This window comes from Metopolophium dirhodum, chromosome 1 (genome assembly GCF_019925205.1).
Source record: "Metopolophium dirhodum isolate CAU chromosome 1, ASM1992520v1, whole genome shotgun sequence".
NCBI lineage: Eukaryota > Metazoa > Arthropoda > Insecta > Hemiptera > Aphididae > Metopolophium > Metopolophium dirhodum.
Genome location: NC_083560.1, coordinates 43,983,713 through 44,011,448, shown reverse-complemented (window position 1 = coordinate 44,011,448; position 27,736 = coordinate 43,983,713). Strand labels below are relative to the sequence as shown.

The 27,736-nt window shown below is 28.2% G+C and overlaps 1 protein-coding gene across 1 annotated transcript; it reads right to left on the bottom strand.

Moving 5' to 3' along the window:
* Positions 1 to 15,228: 15,228 nt before the first annotated feature.
* Positions 15,229 to 27,616, bottom strand: LOC132934789 (glucose dehydrogenase [FAD, quinone]-like). Its single transcript, XM_061001147.1, has 6 exons — positions 27,494 to 27,616; positions 18,963 to 19,286; positions 18,630 to 18,800; positions 17,410 to 18,128; positions 16,995 to 17,285; positions 15,229 to 16,408 (listed from the first exon to the last, which is right to left on the bottom strand). Exons 2-6 carry the CDS (start codon positions 19,153 to 19,155, stop codon positions 15,929 to 15,931), a joined length of 1,854 nt encoding a protein of 617 aa, XP_060857130.1. The 5' UTR covers positions 19,156 to 19,286; positions 27,494 to 27,616; the 3' UTR covers positions 15,229 to 15,928.
* Positions 27,617 to 27,736: the final 120 nt, after the last annotated feature.

Sequence of the window (27,736 nt, the reverse complement as noted above, 5' to 3'; positions counted from 1 at the left end):
GATCTGAGTTGTATTGATTTTCCAAGTGAAACTATTTATAAAAAATCTACGTGTAAAGACATAATAATGCATCGATCATAATAAATTAATAATATAACATCAAAATGTGTGAATGTCTGCGCGATTGAATGTTTTATACCGAAACAGTACAACATATCAAGTTATATTCTCAAATAGATAAAATAAAATATGCAAAGCTCTAATAATATGTATCCGATGTACGTAAATATCCCATGCCCAGATATACTTACATAACCTATTATACTTAAATCTAATTACAATATATATTTTTTTTTTATTTTTAGAACATATTATATAGGTACATCAAAAAGCATAAATTATAAAAGCTAATCAATATTTTATTTGTTTATAACTAGGGCTATAAATTTAATGATTAAAAAGGTGGGCAAGTGGGTGTCGCTCTGCTGTACAGTAGGTTACAAGTGGGTCAGTGCAATGGATGGTGTTAAATTTGAGTTCAATGATTCAATGATTAAGAAAAACAATTTTGAGCGAAGACGATCGGTCAGCCTATGATATCATATTACTAAGTATATTTGATGATATTATTGTGAATAAAGTAATTTATATATATAACCTATTTACGTGTAACCTTGTTTTAAATTTTCAATCCTTAGCTATAAAAGTTGAACATTTTATAAATTTATAACTACAAAATAATTATAACATTTTAAATTTGGTAAATTTTGTCAAAATTTGAACTTTAAATGCTCATAAAAAAATTGTGACTATGTATTTTAAATATTTTTCAACGGCTATTGTAACAATATATCAGGAGCCTTGTATTAATTGCACGCTGTTTTCCTGTACAAATAAAGTTTTATTGACAATTATAGAAAAATAAAATAAAATCGAAAATTGACAATGTCTGTAAACAGCTTAAATAGAGCCAAAATATTTAAAAAATATATTATGGTGTATATACAATGATAATATAAACATTCAGTGAAATTTTCATGTATCTACAGTTATTCGATTTTGAATTACAACAATTAAAACGATTTATTAATTAATACGATTTTTTATGAATTCCTAACTCAAAATAATTTCCAAATTTTCGTGAATTTTCCGTATTTTGTCAAAATTTGAACTTTAAATGCTTATAAATAAAAACTGTAACTAAGGTTTTTTAATATTTTTCAAATGTCGTTGTAACAATATAGTAGGAGCCTTGTATTAAATTTTCAAACTTTTTAACAACAAAGAAAGTTTTATTAACATTTATAGAAAAAAAAACTAATACAATTGACTGAAAATATCCCTAAACAGTTCAAAACAAATCAAAATACTTTGAAAATTTTATCATGTATAGAAAATGCGAATACAAAAAACTAGTAAAAATTGCATGTATTTGTTTTAGAGTTACGCCAAAAACCTAAATCAATTTTGTCAAAAACCGATTTTGCGCGAAAATTCTCATTTTCCCTTAATTGTTATGTTATTTTTCCCGGTGCTTTTGAAAACTAATGGTTATTTTAAATGTTGACCTACCGAATGCACCAACTAGATTCACTTTCCCATCGAGCAACATAGTATTGAAGAAAATCGAAGCAGTGTTCTGCCCCAGATGGTGGTGATGGACACTAAAATTTAAATATTTTTAAAAAAATTAAAAATAAATAAAAACATATATCATTGTTAAATCAATACATTCATTGCTCCGCTCAGAATCTAAAAAAACCTTAAAAAAGTTCACTTAAAATCCCCAAAGATTCAGCATAAGATGCTCTGAATGTGCAAAACACGAGATTAAACTTAATAATCTTTCAAATTTAAAAATTATTTCAATTTAAAGAATATATTATTATATTAGTTTAATTAGTTAACTACGACATCTTGTGTACCTATAGGGTAGTACATATTTACGAAAATAAAAAAAATCATAAAATGTGTTAAGTGTTTTAACTGACGGAAACAAATATTGAACAAAATGTTAAAAAATGATCCAATATTATGAGGCTTTAAAATTATCCTTATCAGGCCAAAAAAAAAGAGTTAACAAAATCACCAATGTCTAAAATTCCAAAAATTCCAAAAAAAATATTAAATAATTATATTATGTTAATAGTCACATAATTCAAACACTATTTTCAAACTTAACTTACTATTTTACAGTATATAAGCTTAAAATAATGCATATCTTGTAGTATATTTTTATTTTCCCCCTAGGTATTTATTGAAGAATAATTGTGGTTTAAATGTTACAAAATGCTAACAATAAATACTACAAAATATACGATACACACTTACATGCTATAAAGCACTTGTAAAAAGATTGTAATAGCTAAAAGTATACTTGTAAGTTATTATTAGAGTACGGATATTTAGCACTAAAAAGTATCAAAATATTCCATATAACATTCAACAAATATGCAAGGAAATAATTTTTTAATTATATAGTTCATAATATGATAAAAAAACGGGCACATTTTATTTTATGACTATTATTATTATTAGTTTATAATTTTATGAAGTATTAAATTATTTAAAGCAAATAAACCAGCCTATAATTAGGTAGGTGTCTACTAAATTAACATATCTTTATTTCAAACACTATATATTCGGAGCTTAAAAAACTATTTTAGGATTTTCTACTTGACTAATGACTATTGTATACCTTTTTTTAAATTTTTACTCAATGTGCAATAAATATTGAAATTTGTCAAAATATGCACAAATATGCAATAACCATTAATTAAAATGCAATAATATGCAAAAAAAATTGTCATGAGCTTCAAACTAGGTATATTATAATTCGTAAAGATAACTGACAAAAATTCAAATATTTGTAATAGTTTTTAAGAAATTTCTCTGTTAAAGTACTTATATAATATATAGGTATCAGGTACCTACTTTATGGTAATATAATAATATAAGCTTGCAAGTGATTGAAGTGAAACTTCTTTACGGAGGGTACAACGCCAAAAAATATGTAGCGAAATTATGCTCACGACACGACATTTCAACGAAAACAAAAAATAAAAAAATATATAAATCTGATTATTGTTATTATCTATTTAGATTATTTAATAGTTAGTATGAAATAGTGAGACGGGGTGTAGTTTTAATATACTATTATATAATGTAAGTTAAGGGGATTCGATACCGTGATTTTCTGTTTTTGTCTAAAACACGCGCGGCATAGTATTTTAGACGTGTTTTTTGCCAAACATTCCAATTGATCTATTGAAGCGATAAGAATTCTGAAAACAGATTTGAATTCGTCATCAAGTCTACTTGAAAACGACTTTCCCACATTTTTGATATTATCCCCAAATTCTAGAAAACGTCATATTAAAAAAGAGTATTTAAACATTTTTGTATTTCAATTTTCGGAGAAGCTAAAATCAAAAAATCAAAATTGTGGGAAAGTCGATTTCAAGTAGACTTGACGACGAATTCAAATCTGTTTTCAGAATACTCATCGCTTCAATAGATCGATTGGAATGTTTGGCAAAAAACACGTCTAAAATACTATGTCGCGCGTGTGTTAGACAAAAACAGAAAATCACGGTATGGAATCCCCTTAATTAAATTTATAATAATCATGTAATGCCTAACCATGACGTATAAAATAATAATATCGAAACTATTGCACGTTATAATAATGTATTAAGTATTATATTATTATATTTTTAAATTAATTTTAATACACTTGTACAATATCTAAAATTTCCAATGGTAATTTGATTTTAACTTGGAACTTTTAAAAAAATAAATCTAAGATTAATCTATAATGAAATGTGAGTAAATTAAATAAATAGAATAAACAAAAAGAATCAAACAAATAAATTATATTTTTTGTATCACGAACTTGAATCTAAAATCCTATCAGTTGAAGCAAGTCCTTGCTACGATATTGTTCATTTTCAAAAAAGCTGTATATCACTAAAAACAACGAAAGTGTCACTTCATACGCAAACATGGTTTATTAATTATTATAATGAGAATGAGAGAGATTACAAGCATTTAAAATAAATAATCAGAATGGACCAAATATTATTTACGACTGTTTCCGAAGCTTAGTTATAAATTATGTCAAGAATAATATTATTATCGATTGTCAACTAATAATTTTAAATTTTGTTACACGTAAGTCATTTCGCCCGCCAAAATAGCAGATAGGCAACTTAAAATACACCAAATGTTCAACGCGGCATAATATTATAATTCGTGTCATAATACAATATGTTTATATAATAATATTATGGTTCTGCCAAAACGAATTGTTGAGTAATTCAACATAAAATATTAAACTGACGATTATCATAATATCTGATATTCTCTAAAATAGCCAAAAACTAGTTAACATCTCGAGTATTTTATCATTATGAATTAATAAATAAAAACAAAAAAATTCAAAGTTTATAATATTATAACATTTATAAGCTGGAAGTGATAAATTATAACACCACCAACAATTTTTAAGACACTTAATAACGAACTATAAATACATTATACAGTGAAACAACGAACTTTAATTACGATTTAATACAATTTTTTGTTTAACGAAATATTTTTGAGAACCATTACCAAATTAGATCCAAATTTATTTAATTCTATTTAACGAATTGTTGACGGTTGAGGTTTCATATTCGTACCATGAAAGTGTTAATGTATTAAATTGTATTGTATTTTGAGTAAGTATATTAAGGTAATTATTATAATTTTAAAAACAATCTATGCAAATAATATATCATAGTTATAAGTTGTCATAGCTACTATAGCAAATAACAGTTATAAAAACCTTGGAAGTCACTCTGCAGTATAGTAGGTATCGAATGAACCATCTCGTCATTAAGCAAGAAACTGTACTAGATATATTAGGTATATTTTATTTGATTAATTAATCATTGGATACGTAAAACGTTTCTAAAAAATACATATTTATCTATAGAGTGTAACAAAAATACCTTACAAAAAAAAAATTTTAAAATTAATACAAGTTAACATAAAATGACAAAAATTATGAAAATTATATAAATATAATAATCAATTTTTGAACTATAATATTTATGACGAAAAATTCCCAAAAATGTATTACGTTTCAAATTAATTTACTCCGAAAAAATTTAAATATTAAAAAAAAAAATTTTAAAAATTAAACTACTTGACTTAAATAACTTTTTACCATCAACATTTATAAAAAAAATTATATCTACTAATTGTTTATTTTGAAAATACATTTAATACAATTTAAAATTGTTTATTTTCATTATAAAAAAAATAAAATAAAAAAAGTGTACCAGTGGATGTCACTCTGCTATACAGTAGGTTACAAATGGGTCACTCTAAATGGTTGGTGTTAAAATGATGTAATATCATTGTATAAGAAAAACGATTCTGAGCGAAAACGGTCAGTCAGCCTATGATATTAGTATATTACTAAGTATATTTGATGATATTAAAGCGAATAAAGTAATTTATATATATCCTATTTACATGGAGCCTTGTTTTAAATTTTCAATCCTTAGCCATAAAAGTTAAACATTTTATACATTTTTAACTACAAAATAATTAATAAATTATAAATTTGATAAATGTTGTCAAAATTTGAACTTTAAATGCTTAAAAAAAAAATTGCGCATATGTATTTTTAATATTTTTCAACTGCTATTGTAACGATAGACCAGGAGCCTTGCATTCAATTTTCACGCTTTTTTACCAAACAAATAAAATTTTATTGATATCTATAGGAAAAAAAACTAAAATTATGGAAAGTTGAAAATGTCCGTAAACAGCTCAAAAAGAGTCAAAATTATATGGTGTATAGAAAATGCTAATATAAATATTCAGTGAAATTCTTAAGTATTAGATATACCGTCATTCGTTTTTTAATTACAATAAAATAAGAAAATTGTTACATGAGAAATCGAGTGTATATCAAATATTGTAAAAATATGAATTTCAAACGCTCATAAAAATTTAATTTAAGCTTCTTGTAGATATTTTTTTTTTTGATAAGGGTAGACAAACTTATGAGGAATCTTGTATTACATTTTAAAATCTGAGATTTAAAAAGAACATTTTTTATGAATTTCTAACTTAAAATAATTTACAAATGTTCATCATTTTTATGCATTTTCTCAAGATTTGAACTTTCAAAGCTAATAAAAATAATGTGACTATGGATTTTGAATTTTTTAATCTGCCTTTGAAACAATATACTAGGAGCCTTCTGTTAAATTTACAAGCTTTTTTAACCAACAAATATTTTTTTTTTGATATTTATAGAAAAAAAAACTAAAAATAATGGAAACTGAAAATGTCCGTACACAGCTCAAAATAAGTCAAAATATTTGGAAAATTTTATGGTGTATAGAAAATGCTAATATAAACATTTATGTACCTACGGTCATTTGTTTATGAGTTGCACCAAAAACCAAAATTCGATTTTCTCAAAAACAGATTTTGTTTAAAAATACCCGTTTTCCTTAATTTTTCTTTTGTTTTTCACGGTGCTTTTGAAAATTATTGGGAATTTTAAATTTTGACCTCCCTACCCAATGCATCAACAATATTCACTTTCCCATTGAACAAGATAGGTACTAAAGTTGAAAATTGAACCATTATTTCGACTAATTATCGTATACACAGACAAAAAAAAACACACATCATTGTAAAACCAATACATTCATCGCTCTGCTCAGAATCTAAAATGTTATTGTACTTATAGTGAAAGTATCCACACTAAATCATAAAATATATACAAAAAAATGTTTAAATACTTTTTTAAATAATTAACGCCAATCCGGTAATTACAAATGTTGGTAAATATTGTCAAGTTTAAATTTATAATGTGAATGGATGTACAGTGTATGTGGACAGCAGTATAACGAGACAGACACATTGACGGACCATTATGAAAAAGTACTGCTGCAGCAGTATTTTCGTTTGGTAATGCCAGGGGACAATTTTGAATTTATATGTAATAGTACTGCTATAGCAGTTCTCGAAAACCGACCAAAAATGGACACTACTGCTACAGCAATGACTTTTTCAATGGTATCATATGGGAGACCAAGTCTACATAATATACATCATAGAGTCGCATTGGTCACTGACAAAATAAAGCAAATATAATTTTATATTTAGTTATACGTATTACAGTTATAAGGGGACGTGATACCGGCATGTGTTGTCTCAGTCTTATAATAGTGTGTAACATAGCAAATTTTACACTCGGCAGAACACATGTAGCTCTGTTAGCTTAAAAATTAGAGTGAATTGAAATATAATTTAACCTAACCTCTTTTTAAAATCTAAATGTAAGATTATTATCTAGGCAACATCAGGGCTTTTTATTATATTTTAATTTTAAAGCGAGCTATTAGTATTTTAAAATTGTAAATTGTTTGTATACATCTTAAAATACTCATAACTCGCTTTAAAATTAAAATATAATAAAGAGTCCACGAGATTGCCTAGATAATAATCTTACCTTATTTAGATTCTTTATCACGTCCTTTTAACTAATAACTTTCTAAATAATAATAATAAATAACAATTATAAAAACCTTGGAAGTCGATAGTCGCTCTGCTAAATGCCGGTATTACAGTAAGTATTGATTGAATCATAATTGAATCAGAATCAGAATCGTTCTTGATCAGAAAACTGTAATCGATGTATTAATAAATTTGAATTCGATGATATTAATCATTGGATACGATAAAAATTACAGAAAAAGACATATAATATAATTTATTATTTATTTTAATATTTATATTGCTATAATATATTCGTAATTTAATTTTCTACTAGTATAATATACCGTGTAAGGTAGGTTGAACTAATTTTTCCCCCCAAAAAATCCCATATCATATTTTATATTTATTATATTATTTATATATAATACATAGACAATGATATTTTTTAGCAGAAGTGGATCATTTTAAACTTAAATTAATATTTTTTAAACAATAACTAAATAACGATATTGATTATCCAAAAATGTTCGAATATCTTTGTCGTCAATATACGTATATATGGCCATAATAATTCGTATTTTGTGATAACATTTTCTAGTAGTAATACTGTAAGTACCTAGGTTGAACTTATTTTTCCCAAAAACTATTCCCGTACTATTTCATGTAATAATTTTTATAATGTTAATTCATATTATATTACATTATTATAATATTATATTATATTATTATATTACATATTATATTATATTATTTATCTGACAACTGGTGTCAGTTATTAACTTAAACTAAGTAAATACCAACGGTACCGTAGAACTAAACGGTGTAAACTGTGAATAGGTTCGTAAGAATATAAAAAGCTTAAAATAAATCTAAATATTTTAAAAATTTAATTTTGTATAGACAATGCTATTTTCAGGAATATAATGAAACATTTTAAATTATTAATATAATAACTAAATAAAAAAAAACTTTATTATTAAAAGTTTGATTATCCGATGTCATCGTAATTTGAACTTATTTCACTCATAAAAAATGTATGTGACAGTTAGAAAATTAAAAAAAATTTTGTATACAATTTTCAACTCTCAGCCCTTAGTAGCTGTTAAAATTAAAACATTTATAAATGCTTAACTACGTAATAATTTGTGATTTTTATGAAAATTTCGTAAACGTTTTCAACATTTATTAAAAAATGTGGCAATTAATTTCTAATTTTTTTTTATTGTGGTTAAGGTTTGTCTAAGTTTAAATTTTGACAAAATTGGATATTCACGCGTAAAATGGCGATTTCCCACCAAACGATTTTCTTATTTTGTTGCAATATTGATACTTGAAATATTCACCAAATGTTTATATTAACATTTTCTATGAATGGTATTATTTTCAAATATCGTTGTCTATTTTTAGTTATTAATAGACATGTGAAATTTTCAATTTTATTTCTATAAATGTCGATAAAAATTGTTTTGGATTGGTCAAGAAGCTTGAAAATTGAATACAAGTTTCCTCATAAGTTTTTAATATAGCCATTTTTTTTTATTAGCATATGAAGATCAAATTTTAACAAAATTTGTCAAATTCACAAATATTTTCAAATAATTTTGTTTGTAGTTATAAATGTTTAAAATGTACAATTCTTATAGCTAAGGATTGAATGTTGTAGTTTAAAAATATTATATGTACTTGCATATTTTAAGGCGGGTATTTTATTATATTTTATAAACACAAATTACTTTTACAAATGCAAAGTTTTCGGAAAATATTAAATCAATTTATCGCACCGTATTAGTGATAACTGATAATCAAAGATAGGATGTTAATGACCAAAAAAAAAAATGCTTTAATGACCTAAAAATCTTCATAGATATAAGGTACAGTTACCTAAAATATGTATTGAAAAATTATTGTTTGTGTACAAATAGACAAAATAGCTTTACCAGAATCCATTAAAAAATATAAGTGGTTACTATTTGAAAAAATAAAGTTGATTTTGCTATTGGTACACCTGCGTGTTTAAAAATTTTGAAATAGTTATAAAAAAAATGCCTGTTGAAAATAAAGAAATATGTCTTTTTTTCGTTTTAACGAGATTCCATATTATCATCGTTCCATAATCGTTAAAAAAAAACACCGCCTACAATGACATAATTAATGTTAAACCTGTTTAATGTTCAATATTTAAAGTTAAGTATTGAAAATATAATACAATATTTCTCATGAGTATTTTATACTGTAACCAAAAAAATATATCAGAGTTTTTTTTTTTATAGTTAATTTAAGTTTTATTTTGGATAAATTTAGATAATTTTTAAACAAAAAACAGATTTTAGTTATTTTGTTGTAATTTTAAAAATGTGTAGGTAGTCTTAATAGTTAACATTTTTTAGGTATATTATTTTATTGTTAGTAACAATATAATAGCATATAAAATAAGGTTTACAAATTACTATGGTTATTGGTTAATAAGTCATTAACCATTAACCATAGTAAATGTATATAAATTAAGTATAAATGATAATTGGTATTATATTATCGATTAATTATTTATCACTTATCAATTGGGTCCCCGTAGTTGGCCATTATTTATTAATTATTTATTAGTATTAGAAACCAACCTTTAAAAATGTTCTCTTGCTGTAAATGCATTACCATATAATATTATACACTTTTAGATATAACAGACAAGTTATTTTTTCACATAAACAAAATATTTTAAGAAAATAAATTTCATGAAATTCGAAAAACCTATTTTGTTAAAACATATACCTAGCGATGGATTCCCCCCAACAACATCGAAGCCAAGAAACTCCTCAACAACCCACATTCACTAAATCATATATCATTATATCAAAACCTCGACGAAAAAAACAGAATTATATAGCAAATTTTTTCACAAAATGAACAAGCCTAAATAGTTGTAAATTCAAACTCATTTGTATCTTTTACCTAATCATCACCAATATATCCATAAGTATTGAATCTGCGCCTCGATGTTAGGTAAGTCAATTTAGGGTACTTAGCTGAAAACATGTGCTGTTGAAGCTTTTATCAAAGTATCAAACTACAAAAAAAATATGTCCCCAAGTATATAATACGAGACAAGTTTCGTCGTAAAGCACTCCTGAACGACCACTATAATAATACATTAATATATAGGTAAATACGTACCTACTCGTAATGTTTATAATATAGTTAAATATGATAACATTTTTAAACATTATATTATAATATTATGATTGACTTCATAGATAGTTCAAGGTGTTCCGGTTTGCAGGGTTTTCACAGTAAAAATTTCACTTTTTCAGTTTACCAAATAGATATTATTTATTTTCATAATTATTTATATCAGGCACATCAGACATTCAGTTACCACGCGTGGAAAAACTTGAAATATTTCAACTTCACTGTTACGTTTGGTTAGGTATGTGAATTCACGTGATTTACCATTTGGTACATAATATGATATCAAATGTACGACTCAACGAATGAAAAAGTATAAAAAACACGAAAAATGTGGTGCTCTAGGGTGAAAACGGTTTGATCGAAAAACGGCCCAAAGACCGACCATTTACGTTCGTAGAAAATCTCGCAAATACCGGTATGATACCATCGACTCGGTCAGCTGCAGCTTACCACGGTATAAACGGCGGGCTGCGCGCTTAGAACTTCACCGGATTTCGCGGCAGACGCGCAAGTCCGAAAAGTCGACGCTGCAAGACCGGTGCGATACCATCGACTCGGTCAGCTGCAGCTTACCACGGTATAAACGGCGGGCCGCGCGTTTATAACTTCACCGGATTTCGCGGCAGACGCGCAAGTCCGAAAAGTCGACGCTGCAAGACCGGTATGATACCATCGACTCTGTCAGCTGCAGCTTACCACGGTATAAACGGCGGGCCGCGCGCTTAGAACTTCACCGGATTTCGCGGCAGACGCGCAAGTCCGAAAAGTCGACGCTGCAAGACCGGTATGATACCATCGACTCGGTCAGCTGCAGCTTACCACGGTATAAACGGCGGGCCGCGCGTTTATAACTTCACCGGATTTCGCGGCAGACGCTCATTCGCGTGAGTACGGAAAGTCGAACGCTGCGAAACCGCGAGCATTATCATTTATCAATAGACTATAATTCAATAAATTGTGTGGCAATGGCGGGAATGATACATACAGTGTAGTGGCGGGGCGTCATGTCGTCCGTGGAGGTGTAAGAAATCTAAAAATAAATCACTAAAAATAATTATACGATGACGTTTTTGAAAATATTTCTTTTACATCATTTTAAGTCGTAACCAATCAACATTTTAGGAAAAATAATTTTGGTAAGTAGTGGGATTATGAAAATCAAAACCATATAATATTATTCGCCTCCCCTCCCCCCCCCCCCCAAATACTGCTTGTATTTTGTTAACATTTTATTAAACCATAATACCATGATATGAAGAAAATAGAACATATTAAATAGGTACTGTCAAACTAGGTTAGGTACTATAGAGTTTTATTAAGTAATAAAATTGAGTACCTAGGCTATCGTATAATTTTTATTATGAACCTAATCATCGTAATAACCATAATAATATTTTTAATATTTTAAAATGATTTCACTTTCAAATCATAATTCATGATGCTAAGATGGATTATCATTGGATTTTTTTGCCACGACGCGGTGAAACCGTTCTTTTTTTCACATTCAGTTTCAGAACCACAAGCAGTGGGTAAGCATAGGCATACACAACTACACAAGTTACAAAATATGCACAAAGTTTTCATCTTGAACATTAGAATAATTTGACAAAACTCACTACAAACTCACTCGTCCACACGAAAATAAAATGTCCGAAAAGATTAAATACCAAAATAATAGCCAACGACAGTTGCACTGTTGGTTGCTAATTTTACCAGTATAGTAGGTATAGGATTAACCTCGGTTTTTACGTTTTTTTTGAAAAATATATTATGCATTATTTTAAACCATAATAGTCCATTATACATTTCATCGCTTTAAAATTACGCATTCATACATAGGCATAATATATGTCATTAACGTTAATATTTATAAAAGTTGAAAATTTTAAAAATGTTTAACTACTAAATAATTTGTACATTTTCAATTTGATACATTTTTGCAAAATTTGAACTTTAAATACTTATAACAAATCGTAGCTATGGATCTTTATTGTATCTAAACTGCTATTATAACTACTTATGAGGAACCTTGTATTAAATTGTCATATCTAAGGTATACAAAGAAAATTTTGTACCTATGAATATCTGACTACAAAATAATTTGCAAAATGTCGAGATTGTGATGAATTTCGTAAACATTTTAACTTTAAATGCCAATAAAAAAAATCGTACATATGTATTTTTAACATTTTACTCTTATTATATCAACTTATGAAGAACTTTGTATTACATTTTCAAGCTTTTTGACCCAATTAATAGTATTGTATTGACATATAACTTACTAGGTATACAAGAATAAAAATCTAAAAAAATTTAAATTTTAAATATCTATATATGACTAAAAACAAGTCAATATGTTATGAAAATATTATCAAGTATAGAAAATGATAAAATAAAGGTAAATGTATAAAATACAAGAAGAATCTTGTATTAAATTTTCAAATATTAGATTTAAAAAGGAAAAATTTTATAAATTTCTAACTCAAAATAATTTGACATATTCGTAATTTTTAAGTACCTATTTTGTAAACATTCAAACTTTAAACGCTTATTTAAAAAAATTTTGACTGTATTTTTAATATTTTTTAATTGCCATTATTGTAACAAAATATTAAGAGCCTTGGATAAATTTTCAAGCTCTTAATTGACTTAATGAATACAATTTAATCGACATTTATAAAAATTAGACTAAACAAATTAGAAACTGAAAATGTCCCGTAATCAGCTCAAAACAATTCAAAATATTTTGAAAATTTTATGGTTTTCCAAAAATTAGTAGTTTTATAAATAATGAATGTCTTGCACGTATTGATCAGTGATTAGTGTTCGAAATTATTATTTTATTTTTTAAATATCCAAAGAAAATAATCAAAATTAATTTACTTAAAAAAATTATATTTCTCGAACAGCGCACCAAGTACAAATAAATTTGAAAAACAATCTGTGCAATGAATAATCCCAGTTCAATTTCTACGTGAAACATTTAATACAAATCAAAAATTCCTAAGATACCTAAGTGCGTAGAATAAACTATAAATTATCGATATATAAAATATTTAAATATAAGGAATATTTTATTTAGTTTTGATTAAGCACATATCTGTACCTACCTATAAAGTATAAGCCATATTAGTTATTGTGTCGACTACGATATACTCTATGAAATTTAATTCTGTTATATTATATATTAATTATACATATTTATTTTTCATATTTTTTTAATACATCTTACTTACAGGTATAGCGGACCAAACGTCTTTGTGAAGAATCGATTTATACATCGAATCATAAAAATTTTCTTTTAGCCCGTGAGATTTCCAAGTTTTAAATCCACCAAGACCAGCAGTGGCGTAATTAGGAATTTGTCCTGGAGGGGAGGATATACATTTTTTTACACACAAAATATTAAATTTTCAAGTACATTGGTGAGTATATAATATAATATATAATATTATGAAGGCTCTGGAGGGGGATCTATCCCCCTCATCCCCCCCTTAATTACGCCTCTGAAGACCAGTCATGGTGGAACAAGACACTAAGTTCAACACGATGTCTGGTTGCTCTTTTGATAGATTGCCATTGTAACAAAATATTAAGAGCCTTGTATACATTTTCAAGGTCTTTGACTTAATGAATAAAATTTAATCGACATTTATAAAAATAAGACTAAACAAATTAGAAACTGAAAATGTCCCGTAATCAGCTCAAAACAATTTAAAATATTTTGAACATTTTATAGTTTTCCAAAACATTAGTATTTTATAAATAATGAATATCTTGCACGTATTGATTACCATTGCCCAATACCAAAAACTATCCTGAGCAAATACAGTCTGTCAGCATATATTAATATTACTGAAAAAAATGATGTTTTATGATATATTTACATTGCTATTAAAGTAATTTATTTTACTATTACTTATTTAGAAATAAAATAGTTAGAATTAATTTTTAGTTTAAATATTTAATTTAGACCAAATTTTAAACACTCATGTCTATAAAAAGAATGTTTCATACCTAAGTATATTATACATTTAAATTTTTCGGTTTAAGTAATTAACAGTTATGAAGGACATTGTATTCTATTTTGAAACCTTAGTTATAAAAATTGAATATTTTTTTAATTTTTAACTACAAAATTATGTAAGTATATATTTTTTGTACACATTATTTATTCCAAAAAATCTTTTGTTAAAAAATGTATAGATTATTTAGGTCATAATTATCTCAAACATAATAAAATACATATAAAAAAAAATAATTTATACAACTAGAAATCTTAATCTTAAAATTACAAGTTATAAAAAAAAAATCACTTTTGGCTGTTGCCATTACAAGATTAAAAAATTTACCTTTAATCGAATAGGTACAAAATGTCATATGAATAACAATCAAACAATTTGTAACAATATAATTAGTTTTCTTGTAATTACTTTTTCAATGTTAAGTATTCTATTTTAAAGTAAGTTTTGATTTGATTTTGTGTTAGTGTATAATCTTATCATGTATTAAATATTAAATTTAACTCTTTATATTCTACCAACACAACTGCACAAGCATTTCAAATAAAGGAAGAAGATATAAATTGTTTTAATAATTAGGTATAATGTTCATATATTTTTATCTAATTATTACAGTAAAAACGTTTTGGAAAAAATTAAAATTAAAAAAAAATACATATTATACTTATTGAACTTGCTCTATATTTTATAAACTTAAATTATAATAAAAGTAAAATGATTTCTAATTAAAATAAGAAAGAAAGAAATTGTTTTTGTAATATTAAAAGGATTACAGTACAATATTTGTTTTCATACTCACAACATAGATACAACGCATTCATTTAAAATCATTTTTTATGGTTTTTAAATAATCTTAGAGATAAATCACCAGTTGCAAAAATTATTATGGAATATATTTGACATGTTATTATGAGTTTTATATTTTATTTGTATTTGACTTAAAAATGAAAAAAATGTTTATACAATAAATTTAAGTTGTTTAGAGACAACAATATTAAGGAAAATCAAAAAAAATATTATTCTCAATAAGTTTTGTAATGGGAAATTGTACTCTAAGATCACTCATGAAGTTCAAGAAAAATATATTGAGTGAATACGTGTTATCTCGTATTTGTGTGTGGGCCAGAGCCAAACGGTGGGCTGACATGTTCGACAAATTATAATGATAATATTATTATATAAGTTTAAAAAAAAAATTAATGTTAAAAAATTAATAGTTCGTATATTATTTTGGCTTTCGCTGAGACCATATTATCATAAAAACGGATCAGGTGCTAATTACGCCATTTAGCCTTGATCATATCCGCGGCCTTCTCAGCGATCATTATGACGGCGGCGTTGCTGTTGGCGGAGACCAGCGTTGGCATGACGGACGCGTCCACCACCCGGAGCCTGGAGACGCCGTACACCTCGAGCTGTGGGTTCACCACGGCGGTCTTGTCACACTTAGGACCCATCTTTGCGGTACCCGCCTGGTTGTTTAAGGACACGGTGTAGTGTCGGACCATGCATTCCCAGAAGTCGTCTGAGTGCCTCGGCACTGCACTACAAACGGGGAACGGTACGTCATGAAGACGACTGTCGAACTCGCGGAGAGAGTCGGTCTTGGCCATATCCAACACAAACTTAATGCCCCTGACTAGCGTGTCCACGTCCTCTTTTGCCGTCAGGTAGTTGGGCAAGATTTTGGGATATTCAAACGGGTCGTTACTCTTCAACAGTATTTCGCCTCGGCTCTTGGGCTTCAACAATATCTGCAGATAAACAATAATTAAATGTTGATTATCTCCACAGGGCTTGGCGACGGATGGGGGTGGGTCGGGGTTCAGTATGTACCTACTATTGTTGCCTAATGGACTCTGAATATTCTCAGTTCGTATTTAGACAAAAATTATAATAAAGTGAACATATTTTCAGCTATAATATAGGTCTGTGAAATTATTATTTTATTTTTTAAATATCTAAAGAAAATAATCAAAATTAATTTACTTAAAAAAATTATATTTCTCAAACAGCACACCAAGTACAAATAAATATGAAAAACAATCTGTGCAATGAATAATCCGTGTTCAATTTCTACGTGAAACATTTAATAAAAATCAAAAATTCCTAAGATACCTAAGTACATAGAATAAACTATAAATAATTATCGATATATAAAATATTTAAATATAAGGAATATTTTATTAAGTTGTGATTAAGCACATGTAAAGTAACCTATAAAGTATAAGCCATATTAGTTATTGTGTCGACTACGATATACTCTATGAAATTTAATTTCGATATATTATATATATATATGTATATTTTTCATATTTTTTTTTAATACATCTTACTTACAGGTATAGCGGACCAAACGTCTTTGTGAAGAATCGATTTATACATCGAATCATAAAAATTTTCTTTTAGCCCGTGAGCTTTCCAAGTTTTAAATCCACCAAGACCAGTCATGGTGGAACCAGACACTAAGTTCAAGACGATGTCTGGTTGCTCTTTTGTTAGATTGCCGTGTTTTGAATTAATGAACGCCATTCCTTCAACACCGCCCATTATCGTTAATAGCCCTTTGCGTTCTACAGCATAGCTGAATGCCGTATCGACGTTTTCCGTTCTGTTATGCGTTAGTGACACCTGTACAACAAACGAAAGAACATGTAGTTATATAATAATTCACTGCAGTGGGTCTGTCATTAGTCATTACAATAGTTTCATAAAATAAAAATAAAATAACTTTTTATTATTTTTTATTAATCACCTCTCGGTTGGTTAAAAACGTTAGTCCACCAAATCCTATGTGGTCTTGAAGATTTTTTCCTACATCTAAACCGGAAATAATGTGTATACCCATTTCTGCCAGATGACTTTCAGGGCCTATGCCGGAGAGCATAAGTAGCTGCGGAGAATTGATAGGGCCCGCTGACAGCAACACTTCTTTTTCCACCCGAACGTAATACCTTGTGTTATTTTTTATCAGTTCGACACCGGTCGTGATTTTTGTTACAGGATTGATGTCAATTCGTGTGACAAGCGTGTTGAGGGTCACGTGCAGGTTTCTTCGCAGCCTGGCTGGTCTCAAAAATGCCATCGCCGTACTGCACCTCGAACCATTTCTGATGGTGCCTTGCGGTACCATAAAACCCATTTGACGTTGGCCATTAATATCGTGTACATCGTAGCCCATTTCTTGTCCGGCCGCCATGAACGCTTCGGCTAATGGAGTACTGGCCGGCGCTTCCGACACCGTCAGATAGCCGCCAGCCGAATGGTATGGAGTACGCGCCAAGGACAAGTCTTTGTTGTCCTCCGATTTTTTAAAATATCGGAGCACGTCATTGTACCCCCAACCTGAATTATTTTGCTCCAACCAGTTTTCAAAGTCAATTGGGTTTCCACGCGCATACAACATATTGTTTAATACGCTGGATCCTCCTAAGACTTTGCCCCGAGACCATCTACACCTTTCTTCATTCATAGCTGAAAAATAAAATATTAAATATTAATGTTCCTATGTATGTATGTATGTATGTATATTACATTTACCTACCTACTTTATCATGTTTATACTATATCTTGTATGAATTATGGATACATTATGTGAAATGTATATTTATTGCAAAGTTAACATTTCTAAAACTATGTTTTTTTTTATGATTATAGGTACTTAGGACAAAATAATTAAAATGCAATTTATAAAATTTAAAACCTGATTCGCTGTAGGTACATTTCATATTTTAGGAAACTAATTTATAGGTATTGGAAAACTTAATAATTGTAACACTTGTGTCATTTTCAAACTATAGGAGAGCTTTGCAAAACTTTTGGATCACTGTTTATCAAAATAGTACAACATTTAAATAACACCACATTATTGTATAACTGTGATATTATATGACATTAAGAAATTAATTATATATTCAGTTCATAAATGTCCGTCTATATTTCTTTATAGTAGGTAGGTACTCAAGTATTACTCACCCAAACACGCTGTATCTTGAGATTCAGTTTTATATTTCCAATCAATCTCGGATAGTTGATGGTGGGAAGCCAACAAAGGCACTCCCGATAATACAGTTTCATGGCCACCAGCTTCTATTAGTAGTACACTCCAATGTCCGACTTCAGTCAGTCTATTTGCCAGCACCGCACCTGAGTAATTGTTGTATTTTTATTTCATATTAAATGTGGGTATTTAACTTTGAAGAATTTATCGACACGATATCGTGATAAAAAATATTACGATAGTATACAATGCATGTATTATATTATTATAATTTTATAAGATTACGATATAATATGTATTATTTTTACCTGCTGATCCACCGCCGACAATAACGAAATCATATTTGCTGAGTATGGAATCCCCAGGCAGGTCTATGATCCCTGATGCCGTTTCATCTGCTACATCGTCTTGGTAAAAGTACAAAATGGTGGCATACAAAATGGCCAGGAAGGACATTTTCCTTGTAACTTTTGGAACTATTATCGCGGCTATCTCTAACATTTTTTTTTTTATCTTCGCGCCACTGAAATAGTGTAATAACGCAAGTGCAAAAATAACACTCGCTTTGTCTCAATTGATAATTGTGTATGTTTGCACACTACGTTGTTCTTATGGCTTCACTTCTATTTGATCTAAGGGCCGTATAAAAATATGTTAAATTAGGTTATCACATTATGATATCTATCTTTAGAATATAGGTACTTTCACTCTTAAGCTGGATTCACAGCTACGTTGTATGTTGGGTCGTGCGAGAGCGTAGTAACTAAAGTTAGTAGTTACAACTGATACCTAACCCTAATATTAAAAAGTAGATATGTAGTCAATTCTCGCATTTTTAAATACTCGGTCGCAACTTGGTTATTACATGATATGAATAAAGTAACTTAGTACCTAGTTAGTATGATATAATACCTATATTATATTTGTCAAAATATTTATTTTTTTGTTATACCGATTACTACCCATTAAAATTATAAAGTTATTGTTTATTTAATTATTATAGTTGCAGGCCACTTGCTTGAGCTGGTCATTATATCAAACGTACTAAACACCCAAATATAGTTAAAAAAATAAATATCAGTCGACATCTCGTTCTTCGGGCGTGGGGTACGAGGGAATTGAGAAATGAGTGGTTATATATATTATGTTATTATACAGTTATGAGACGCGTGATGCAAGTAATAATTGTTGTAATCTACTACAATAATAGATAATCATTGATTTCTATACACTAGGTACTTTTATTTTGTTGTAAATATTAATTCTCGTGAAAGAACTCGTGTACAACATAACCACGATACAGACGAATAAAATAAAATGTAACGTCAAATAGTGAGCAATAACTTGAAACGTAAGGCCACTGAAAATATATGTGAATGCCTTTCCAAGTTATCGCATTCATATTTATAGGAGAATAATACCTGCAATAACAATCATTTTTATTTGAGGAGGGGGGAGGTTTACACATTTTCATACTTTCCTTACATATACATGTAAACAATTACCTGCCACTAATTTTTAATAATAATTTTTTCAATTTATGTTTATAAAATAGTACCAAATAATATGCTGTATGTGTATGTGTATTGTGTTTATAATTATATTCATAATATATTTATAACTTAACATGACGTATCAATTTAAAATGTAATCAGTTTTTAAATAATTTGAGAGCTTTTTTCGGTTATACTGTTTATTATATTAATAATAAGTACAAAACAAATTGATTTTCGATTTTAAACTAATAATCAAATTCGAACACGCATACGTAATAACACAACTGCAAAATCGAATAAACTGAACTTTTCAAATGAGAATTCATGCCACACACAATCTAGACAGTAATAATTATTATTGTTAGGAGGACGTTACACCGACGTTAATTGTTATCTCTGTCTTACAGCGTAACAAAGCAAATATTACGCTCAGCAAATCACGTTAAATATCAAAAATACATTGGCACAATTTTTTTATATATGCATTTAAAGTTAAATTATCATACAGATACCTGTTGGACAACGGCTGGGTGTCCCGGACCGATCTGGGTTCGGAAGTGACAATATGGTGGCTTAAACACTTACCGCGGAACACTATCGCACGAGTGGAAGGTTTAACAATATTAATAATAATAATGCACGGTCCAGTCATGAACAAGAATTTAGGTTGAATAACGTTCGGTCAAATTACGTTCGATTTAACAGATGGTTACGACTTACGTTGACGCATAAAAAAATATAGGTTATATAAATATTAACGAATGCACACAAAATGCATTTTATCAATATTACATACCTAAGCACAATAATAATGCGAGTAATAGTGATGGATAAATTATGAAAAAAGGGGTGGGCGGCGGTAACGGTCAGCGACACGGGCGACGATCGGTAGAATATACTTGAGAGATCAAGAGTAACCCGTCCCCCTTAAGTTGTAGAGACTATAATATCACCGGTTGTCGGCTTGTCACGTCTTCTCGTTTGCTTTCGAACAGTCGCGTAGTTGAGAATATTGTGATCGTGCAAGCCTGTAGTATGTAGCCTAGACCACGACAAAATGACAAAAACGAAAATTTACAAACTGACAAAAATTTACTTAGCAGTTAGCAATAATATAATATTTTACTTTTTAGTGTTTAATTCATTTCAAACCATAAAAAAAAATATTCTTTTGGCACGGATTCAAACTATGATAGAAATTAAGAAATCCCGAAACAGGTATACGGTACACTTATTAAAAGAAAAAACGTATATATAAAATACGTGACCAATGAGAAGCTAAGAACTACGATTATGAGTGGGCGAAGAGAGGTGGAACATCTGGTATGTTAGTATGTATCACAAAGTTACTGACATACCTACCTATCTATTTTGTCAGAGTAAGTAGTATAAAAACTAGAGAGGCCGTTAACAATATTTCTTTCTATAATAGTCTATATAATTAGTGTAGTACTATAACGAGTTGATGCGCAGATGGTTTCTATTTTACTCTTGTGGAAAAAAATATTATAAAATATTTGGTGCGATATGTTATGTTTATTGTAATATGCTTTCACTCAAACATTCATAATTCATTATGAAAATACAGTTTTAAATTTTAACTTCTAATCAAAATGTAAACAATTACTAATAGAGACTGTCAGCATATTATTAAGTTGTTATTATAGCTATTTAAAAATACTAAAGATAGGTACATATAGGTGTCTATGCTCGCTTTTTTTATAAACATTATTTGAAGCACAACATTTGTAGTTAAAATAGTATACAATTTCTGATTTTTAGTACTATAACAGGTACCCGTTGTACCACAATACTAAAATATATTTTAGATTCTGAGCGAAGCGATGAATGTATTGATTTTACAATGATGTGTGTTTTTTTTTTTATTTTTTTTTTTATTTTTGTGTCTGTCATCACCTTTTAGGACAGTAAAAGTGCTTGGATTTTCTTCAATAGTAACTTTTCTGATAGGAAAGTGAATCTAGTTGGTACTTTGGTGGGTCAAAAGTAAAAATTTCCCAGTAGTTTTCAAAAGCGACGTGAAAAACAAAAGAAAAATTAAGGAAAAACGGGAATTTTTACGCAAAATCTGTTTTCGAGAAAATCGATTTTGGTTTTTGGTGTAACTCTAAAACAAATGACCGTAGGGACATGAAATTTTGACTGAATATTTATATAAGCATTTTCTACACACCATAAAATTTTCCAAATATTTTGACTCTTTTTGAGCTGTTTACGGGCATTGTCAGTTTTCAATTTTTTTAGTTTTTTTTTTCTATAAATATCAATAAAATTTTATCTGTTAAGTAAAAAAGCTTGAAAATTTAATAGAAGGCTCCTGGGTTATTGTTTCAAAATCAGATGAAAAAAAATAAAAAAAATAAAAATCCTTAGTCACAGTTTTTATTTATATGCATTTAAAGTTCAAATTTTGACAAAATACGGAAAAATCACAAAAATTAGCAAATTATTTTGAGTTGAGAATTCATAAAAATTTTTCTTTTTAAATCTAAGATATGCAAATGTAATATAAGATTACTCATAAGTTTGTCTACCTTTATCAAAAAAAAAATGTCTACAAGAAACTTAAATTAAATTTTTATGAGCGTCTGAAGTTTATATTTTTACAACATTTGATATTCACTCGATTTCTCATGTAACAATTTTCTTATTTTATTATAATTAAAAAACGAATGACTGTAGATACATGAAAATTTCACTGAATGTTTATATTAGCATTTTCTATATACCATAAAATTTATAAAATATTTTGACTTTTTTTAAACTGTTTACGGACATTGTCAGTTTTAAATTTTTTTAGTTTTTTTTTCTATAAATATCAATAAAATTCTATTTGTTGGGTAAAAAAGCGTGAAAATTTAATATAAGGCTCCTAATATATCGTTCTAATAGCAGTTGACAAATATTAAAAATACATAGGCACAATTTTTTTTTATAAGCATTTAAAGTTCAAATTTTGACAACATTTATCAAATTTATAATTTATTAATTATTTTGTGGTTAAAAATGTATAAAATGTTTAACTTTTATGGCTAAAGATTGAAAATTTAAAACAAGGCTCCACGTAAATAGGTTATATATAAATTACTTTATTCACAATAATATCATCAAATATACTTGGTAAAATCATAGACTGACTGACCGTTTTCGCTCAGAATCGTTTTTCTTATACAATGATATTATATCATTGAATTCAAATTTAACACCATCCATTACAGTGACCCACTTGTAACCTACTGTACAGCAGAGCGACATCCACTTATCCACCTTTTTATTTTTTACTTTTTTATTTTTGTGTCTGTCATCACCTTTTAGGACAGTAAAAGTGCTTGGATTTTCTTCAACAATAACTTTTCTGATATGAAAGTGAATCTAGTTGGTACTTTGGGGGGTCAAAAGTAAAAATTTCTCAGTAGCTTTCAAAAGCGACGTGAAAAACAAAAAAAAATTAAGGAAAAACGGGAATTTTTACGTAAAATCTGTTTTCGAGAAAATCGAATTTGGTTTTTGGTGTAACTCTAAAACAAATGACCGTAGGGACATGAAATTTTGACTGAATGTTTATAATTGCATTTCCTATACACCATTACATTTTCCAAATATTTTGACTTATTTTGAGCTGTTTACGGACATTGTCAATTTCCATTTTTTTTAGTTTTTTTTTCTATAAATATCAATAAAATTATCTGTTGAGTAAAAAAGCTTGAAAATTTAATAGAAGGCTCCTAGGTTATTGGTTTCAAAGGCAGATGAAAATAATTAAAAATCCTTAGTCACAGTTTTTATTTATAAGCATTTAATAAAGTTCAAATGTTGACAAAATCACAAAAATTAGCAAATTATTTTGAGTTAAAAATTCATAAAAATTTTTCTTTTTAAATTTAAGATTTTAAAATGTAATAAGATTACTCATAAGTTTGTCTACCTTTATCAAAAAAAAAAAAAATGTCTACAAGAAACTTAAATTAAATTTTTATGAGCGTCTGAAATTTATATTTTTACAACATTTGATATTCACTCGATTTCTAATGTAACAATTTTCTTATTTTATTGTAATTAAAAAACGAATGACTGTAGGTACTTGAAAATTTCACTGAATGTTTATATTAGCATTTTCTATACACCATACAATTTTTTTAATATTTTGACTCTTTTTGAGCTGTTTACGAACATTTTCAGTTTTCAATTTTTTTAATTTTTTTTCTATAAATATCAATACAATTTTATTTGTTGGGTAAAAAAGCGTGAAAATTTAATATAAGGCTCCTGATATATCGTTCTAATAGCAGTTGAAAAATATTAAAAACACATAGGCACAATTTTATTTTATAACCATTTAAAAGTTCAAATTTCGACAAAATTTATCAAATTCTCGAAAATTGTCAATCACTGTAATTAAAAAATTATAAAATGTTCAGTTTTTATAACTAAAATTTAAAACAAAGATTCTCATAAATAGTTTATACTCTAATCAAAAAATCTAAAATATACATTAACATAGTTATTTTTTACAGACATTTTAAATTCAAATTTGGACGAAATTACATATTAAAATCAATATTAACGATTTTGGTTTTTGTTGTAATTTAAAAATATTATTCGGGGATATATGAAACTGAAATATCAAAAAATTACAACACCATCTGTTGTATACCGATACCCATGGTGGTTATTGTAATCATAACCAGTATTAATAGTATTATAATTATTATATAAGTAAATGTTATATTGTTATAACAGCTATCTTAGTAAGGTGCGGTGGGGATTGTCCAGCGCACTAATAAGACGTTAATGAGACGCACACGCGGGCAGTTGTAAAATGTTCGTTATAATAAACGCATGCTATCATATTAAGCGCATCATTATTATTACATAACTCATAACACCATCCATTACAGTGACCCACTTGTAACCTACTGTACAGCAGAGCAACATCCACTTACCCACCTTTTAATTTTTATTCAAGTTTATGTACCCTGTAAAATAGAAACCATTTTCACTTATAACGAACTATCGGCCAATGACTATATCGGAGTTACATTATGGTAGAGGTTCCTAAACTTTTCATGGTACCTACGACGCTGTTTGGAAATATTCAAATTTTGGGGACCCATGATGACATAATAATGATATTTTTTTTATTTCATTGATAATCACTATTTTTGCTATACCTATTTTTAAGTTAAACAGCGTAATGGTGACACGTCACTGGCAGGCCCGGATTAACACTATCGTGGGCCCTAGGTGTAATTAAATATTTAAACATTTTTTTTTAGTTCATTATTTTTATTCAATTTTTAATTCTTAATTGATCATTGTAAATTCGAAACTAATGATTATAAATCATAAAAAACAATTGATTAAATTTACCAATAATATTACACACGATGTTATTAATTAATATATTATTTAACGTAAAATATAGATTTAAATTTTAAAATACCTGTTTAGATATTATTCCGCGTAAAGTCAACTATTCTGGATTGAAGATTATATACGGAGTACGGTCTACGGACTCGTATCCGGACATATCCCCCCCGGCTGTTTTCGGCGTAGTAGGACATTTTCCCCCGATAAGTTTTTGGATGCGGACATTTTCCCCCAGTTTTTTTTTTGTTTTTTTTTCTATTATTTACCTTCGAATATAAAATTATTATCTTTAACTAAAAAGTCTCTAATCTTAATTTGTATTTATCCATGATCACAGAACAAAAATGTACCTATAACAATAATTTTTATTTTAAAACATATATTTAACCACTATAACCACTAAACCACTACTAAACTGCTTTGAACAGTTTTGATATAAAATATTGACTCAATCCTCATAACGATGTAAGATTGTATAGAATGTTATCTTAATAGTCTTAATAATTGACTGGGGTTTGGACACAATTTTAGATTTCAATGTTAACCATCTAATTCAATATTAGTATACTACCTACTATTTTACTTTTATTTAAAATTATATTTTTACTTAACTTGTTTTAAATATTATTTATTATTTTTTTTTGAAATTAAGTTTAAAGACTTTTTAGTTAACGTACAGTTTTTACAAAAATAAAAAATATAAATATGAACAAAAGCTAAAAAATATGTGTTAAAGATAGTAATTTTATATTCGAAGGTAAATAATTAAAAATAAAAAAATAAAAAAATACGGGGGAAAATGTCCGCATCCAAAAATTTATTGGGGGGGAAATGTCCTACTGCGCCGTAAACATCCGGGGGGAAATGTCCGGGGGGGGGGAATGTCCGCCATTCCTACGGACTATACGGTCAACCTAACCATAAAGGCTTCATAATATTATTATAATCTACGATCAAATTGGTGGGATAAATAATGTTATACCATATAAGAAATATAAAATACTCTAAACACTAAGGGCCAGTTGTACCGTCTACGGTTAAACTACGATTAAGCTTAATCAGCTGATAACAGATATTTAACCGTGCTAATTCGGCCGGTTAAACTCTGATTAACTTTAATCATAGACGGTACAACTGGCCCTAAGGGCTTTTCTTACGATGTCCGGTTAAAGTTAACCGGCACTTAACCGGCCGAATTCTGCCGGTAATAAAATCTGTTATCAGTTGATTAGCGACACTTCATTCGGGTTTCATTCATCATATTATAGGTACACCGTCGCACGTCGTATGCGAGGGACATTATTTATCGATTTATCCGGGTTATCCAATCTGATTTCTAAAGGTAATTACGAACTACGAATTCCGAAACGAACGTTGAGTGTAAATATACAAGTAATATTAATAATTTTTTTCCTGTAAATTCTTATATGGGTACACATTATTATACTATTGTTGTGTTAACGTGTGCACACTATAACTTATAATAATAATAAAAAACGTAAAATATTACAAAAAAATCGAAGCCACACATTTTTGTGGGCCCTAGGCACAGTACCTACTATAAGTATACGGCCCTGGTCAGTGCTGTAGACAGAGGGGCTAAGGAGGCTATACTGGCTATAGCCCTCCCCCCTCACCCATTGACTGTGTTGGCCTTAAAATTTAGATTTTATTATATTAAGATTAAAATTTTGTATATTGTACCTATTTGTATTTTTTTTTTTTTGAGACTTAGCCCCCCTCCATACAAAATTCCTGGCTTCGTCACAGCCCTGGTCACCGGTAATCGTTCGTGATCAATATAATGATAAATCTAAATTCGAACATCAATATGAGATTTAGTTATATGGAAAATACTGTATCATATTTATTTGAATCTATACCTACATACCTATTATATTATAATACATCTTATATAATCTAATACAAAATATTAATATAATATGACTCACCAAAGATATAATCACAGCTCACTTTTTGGTCGCAACTCACAGTTCTGAAACCGCTGCAGTCTATCATGGTGTGTCGCGATACGTTCCTCGGGTGCGCCTGGTACAAGTCAGTGTTCTGACTTGTGAACAGGTAGGTACAATTTGAAAATGATAAAGACCGAATTTAATAATTATCCTGCGCCCATTGGGTGGCGACCAGTACTATAGACACTCTTCATATATTTATGGCACTTGGCGGGTGGG

Bases quoted from the DNA above. Each gene is read 5' to 3' on its own strand.
- LOC132934789 (XM_061001147.1), bottom strand. From the start codon at position 19,155: ATGTTAGAGATAGCCGCGATAATAGTTCCAAAAGTTACAAGGAAAATG. The intron at 18,801-18,962 runs GTAAAAATAATA...ACAATTACTCAG, and splicing joins TGTCGGCGGTGGATCAGCAG to GTGCGGTGCTGGCAAATAGA. The intron at 18,129-18,629 runs GTGAGTAATACT...TTTATTTTTCAG, and splicing joins TCAAGATACAGCGTGTTTGG to CTATGAATGAAGAAAGGTGT.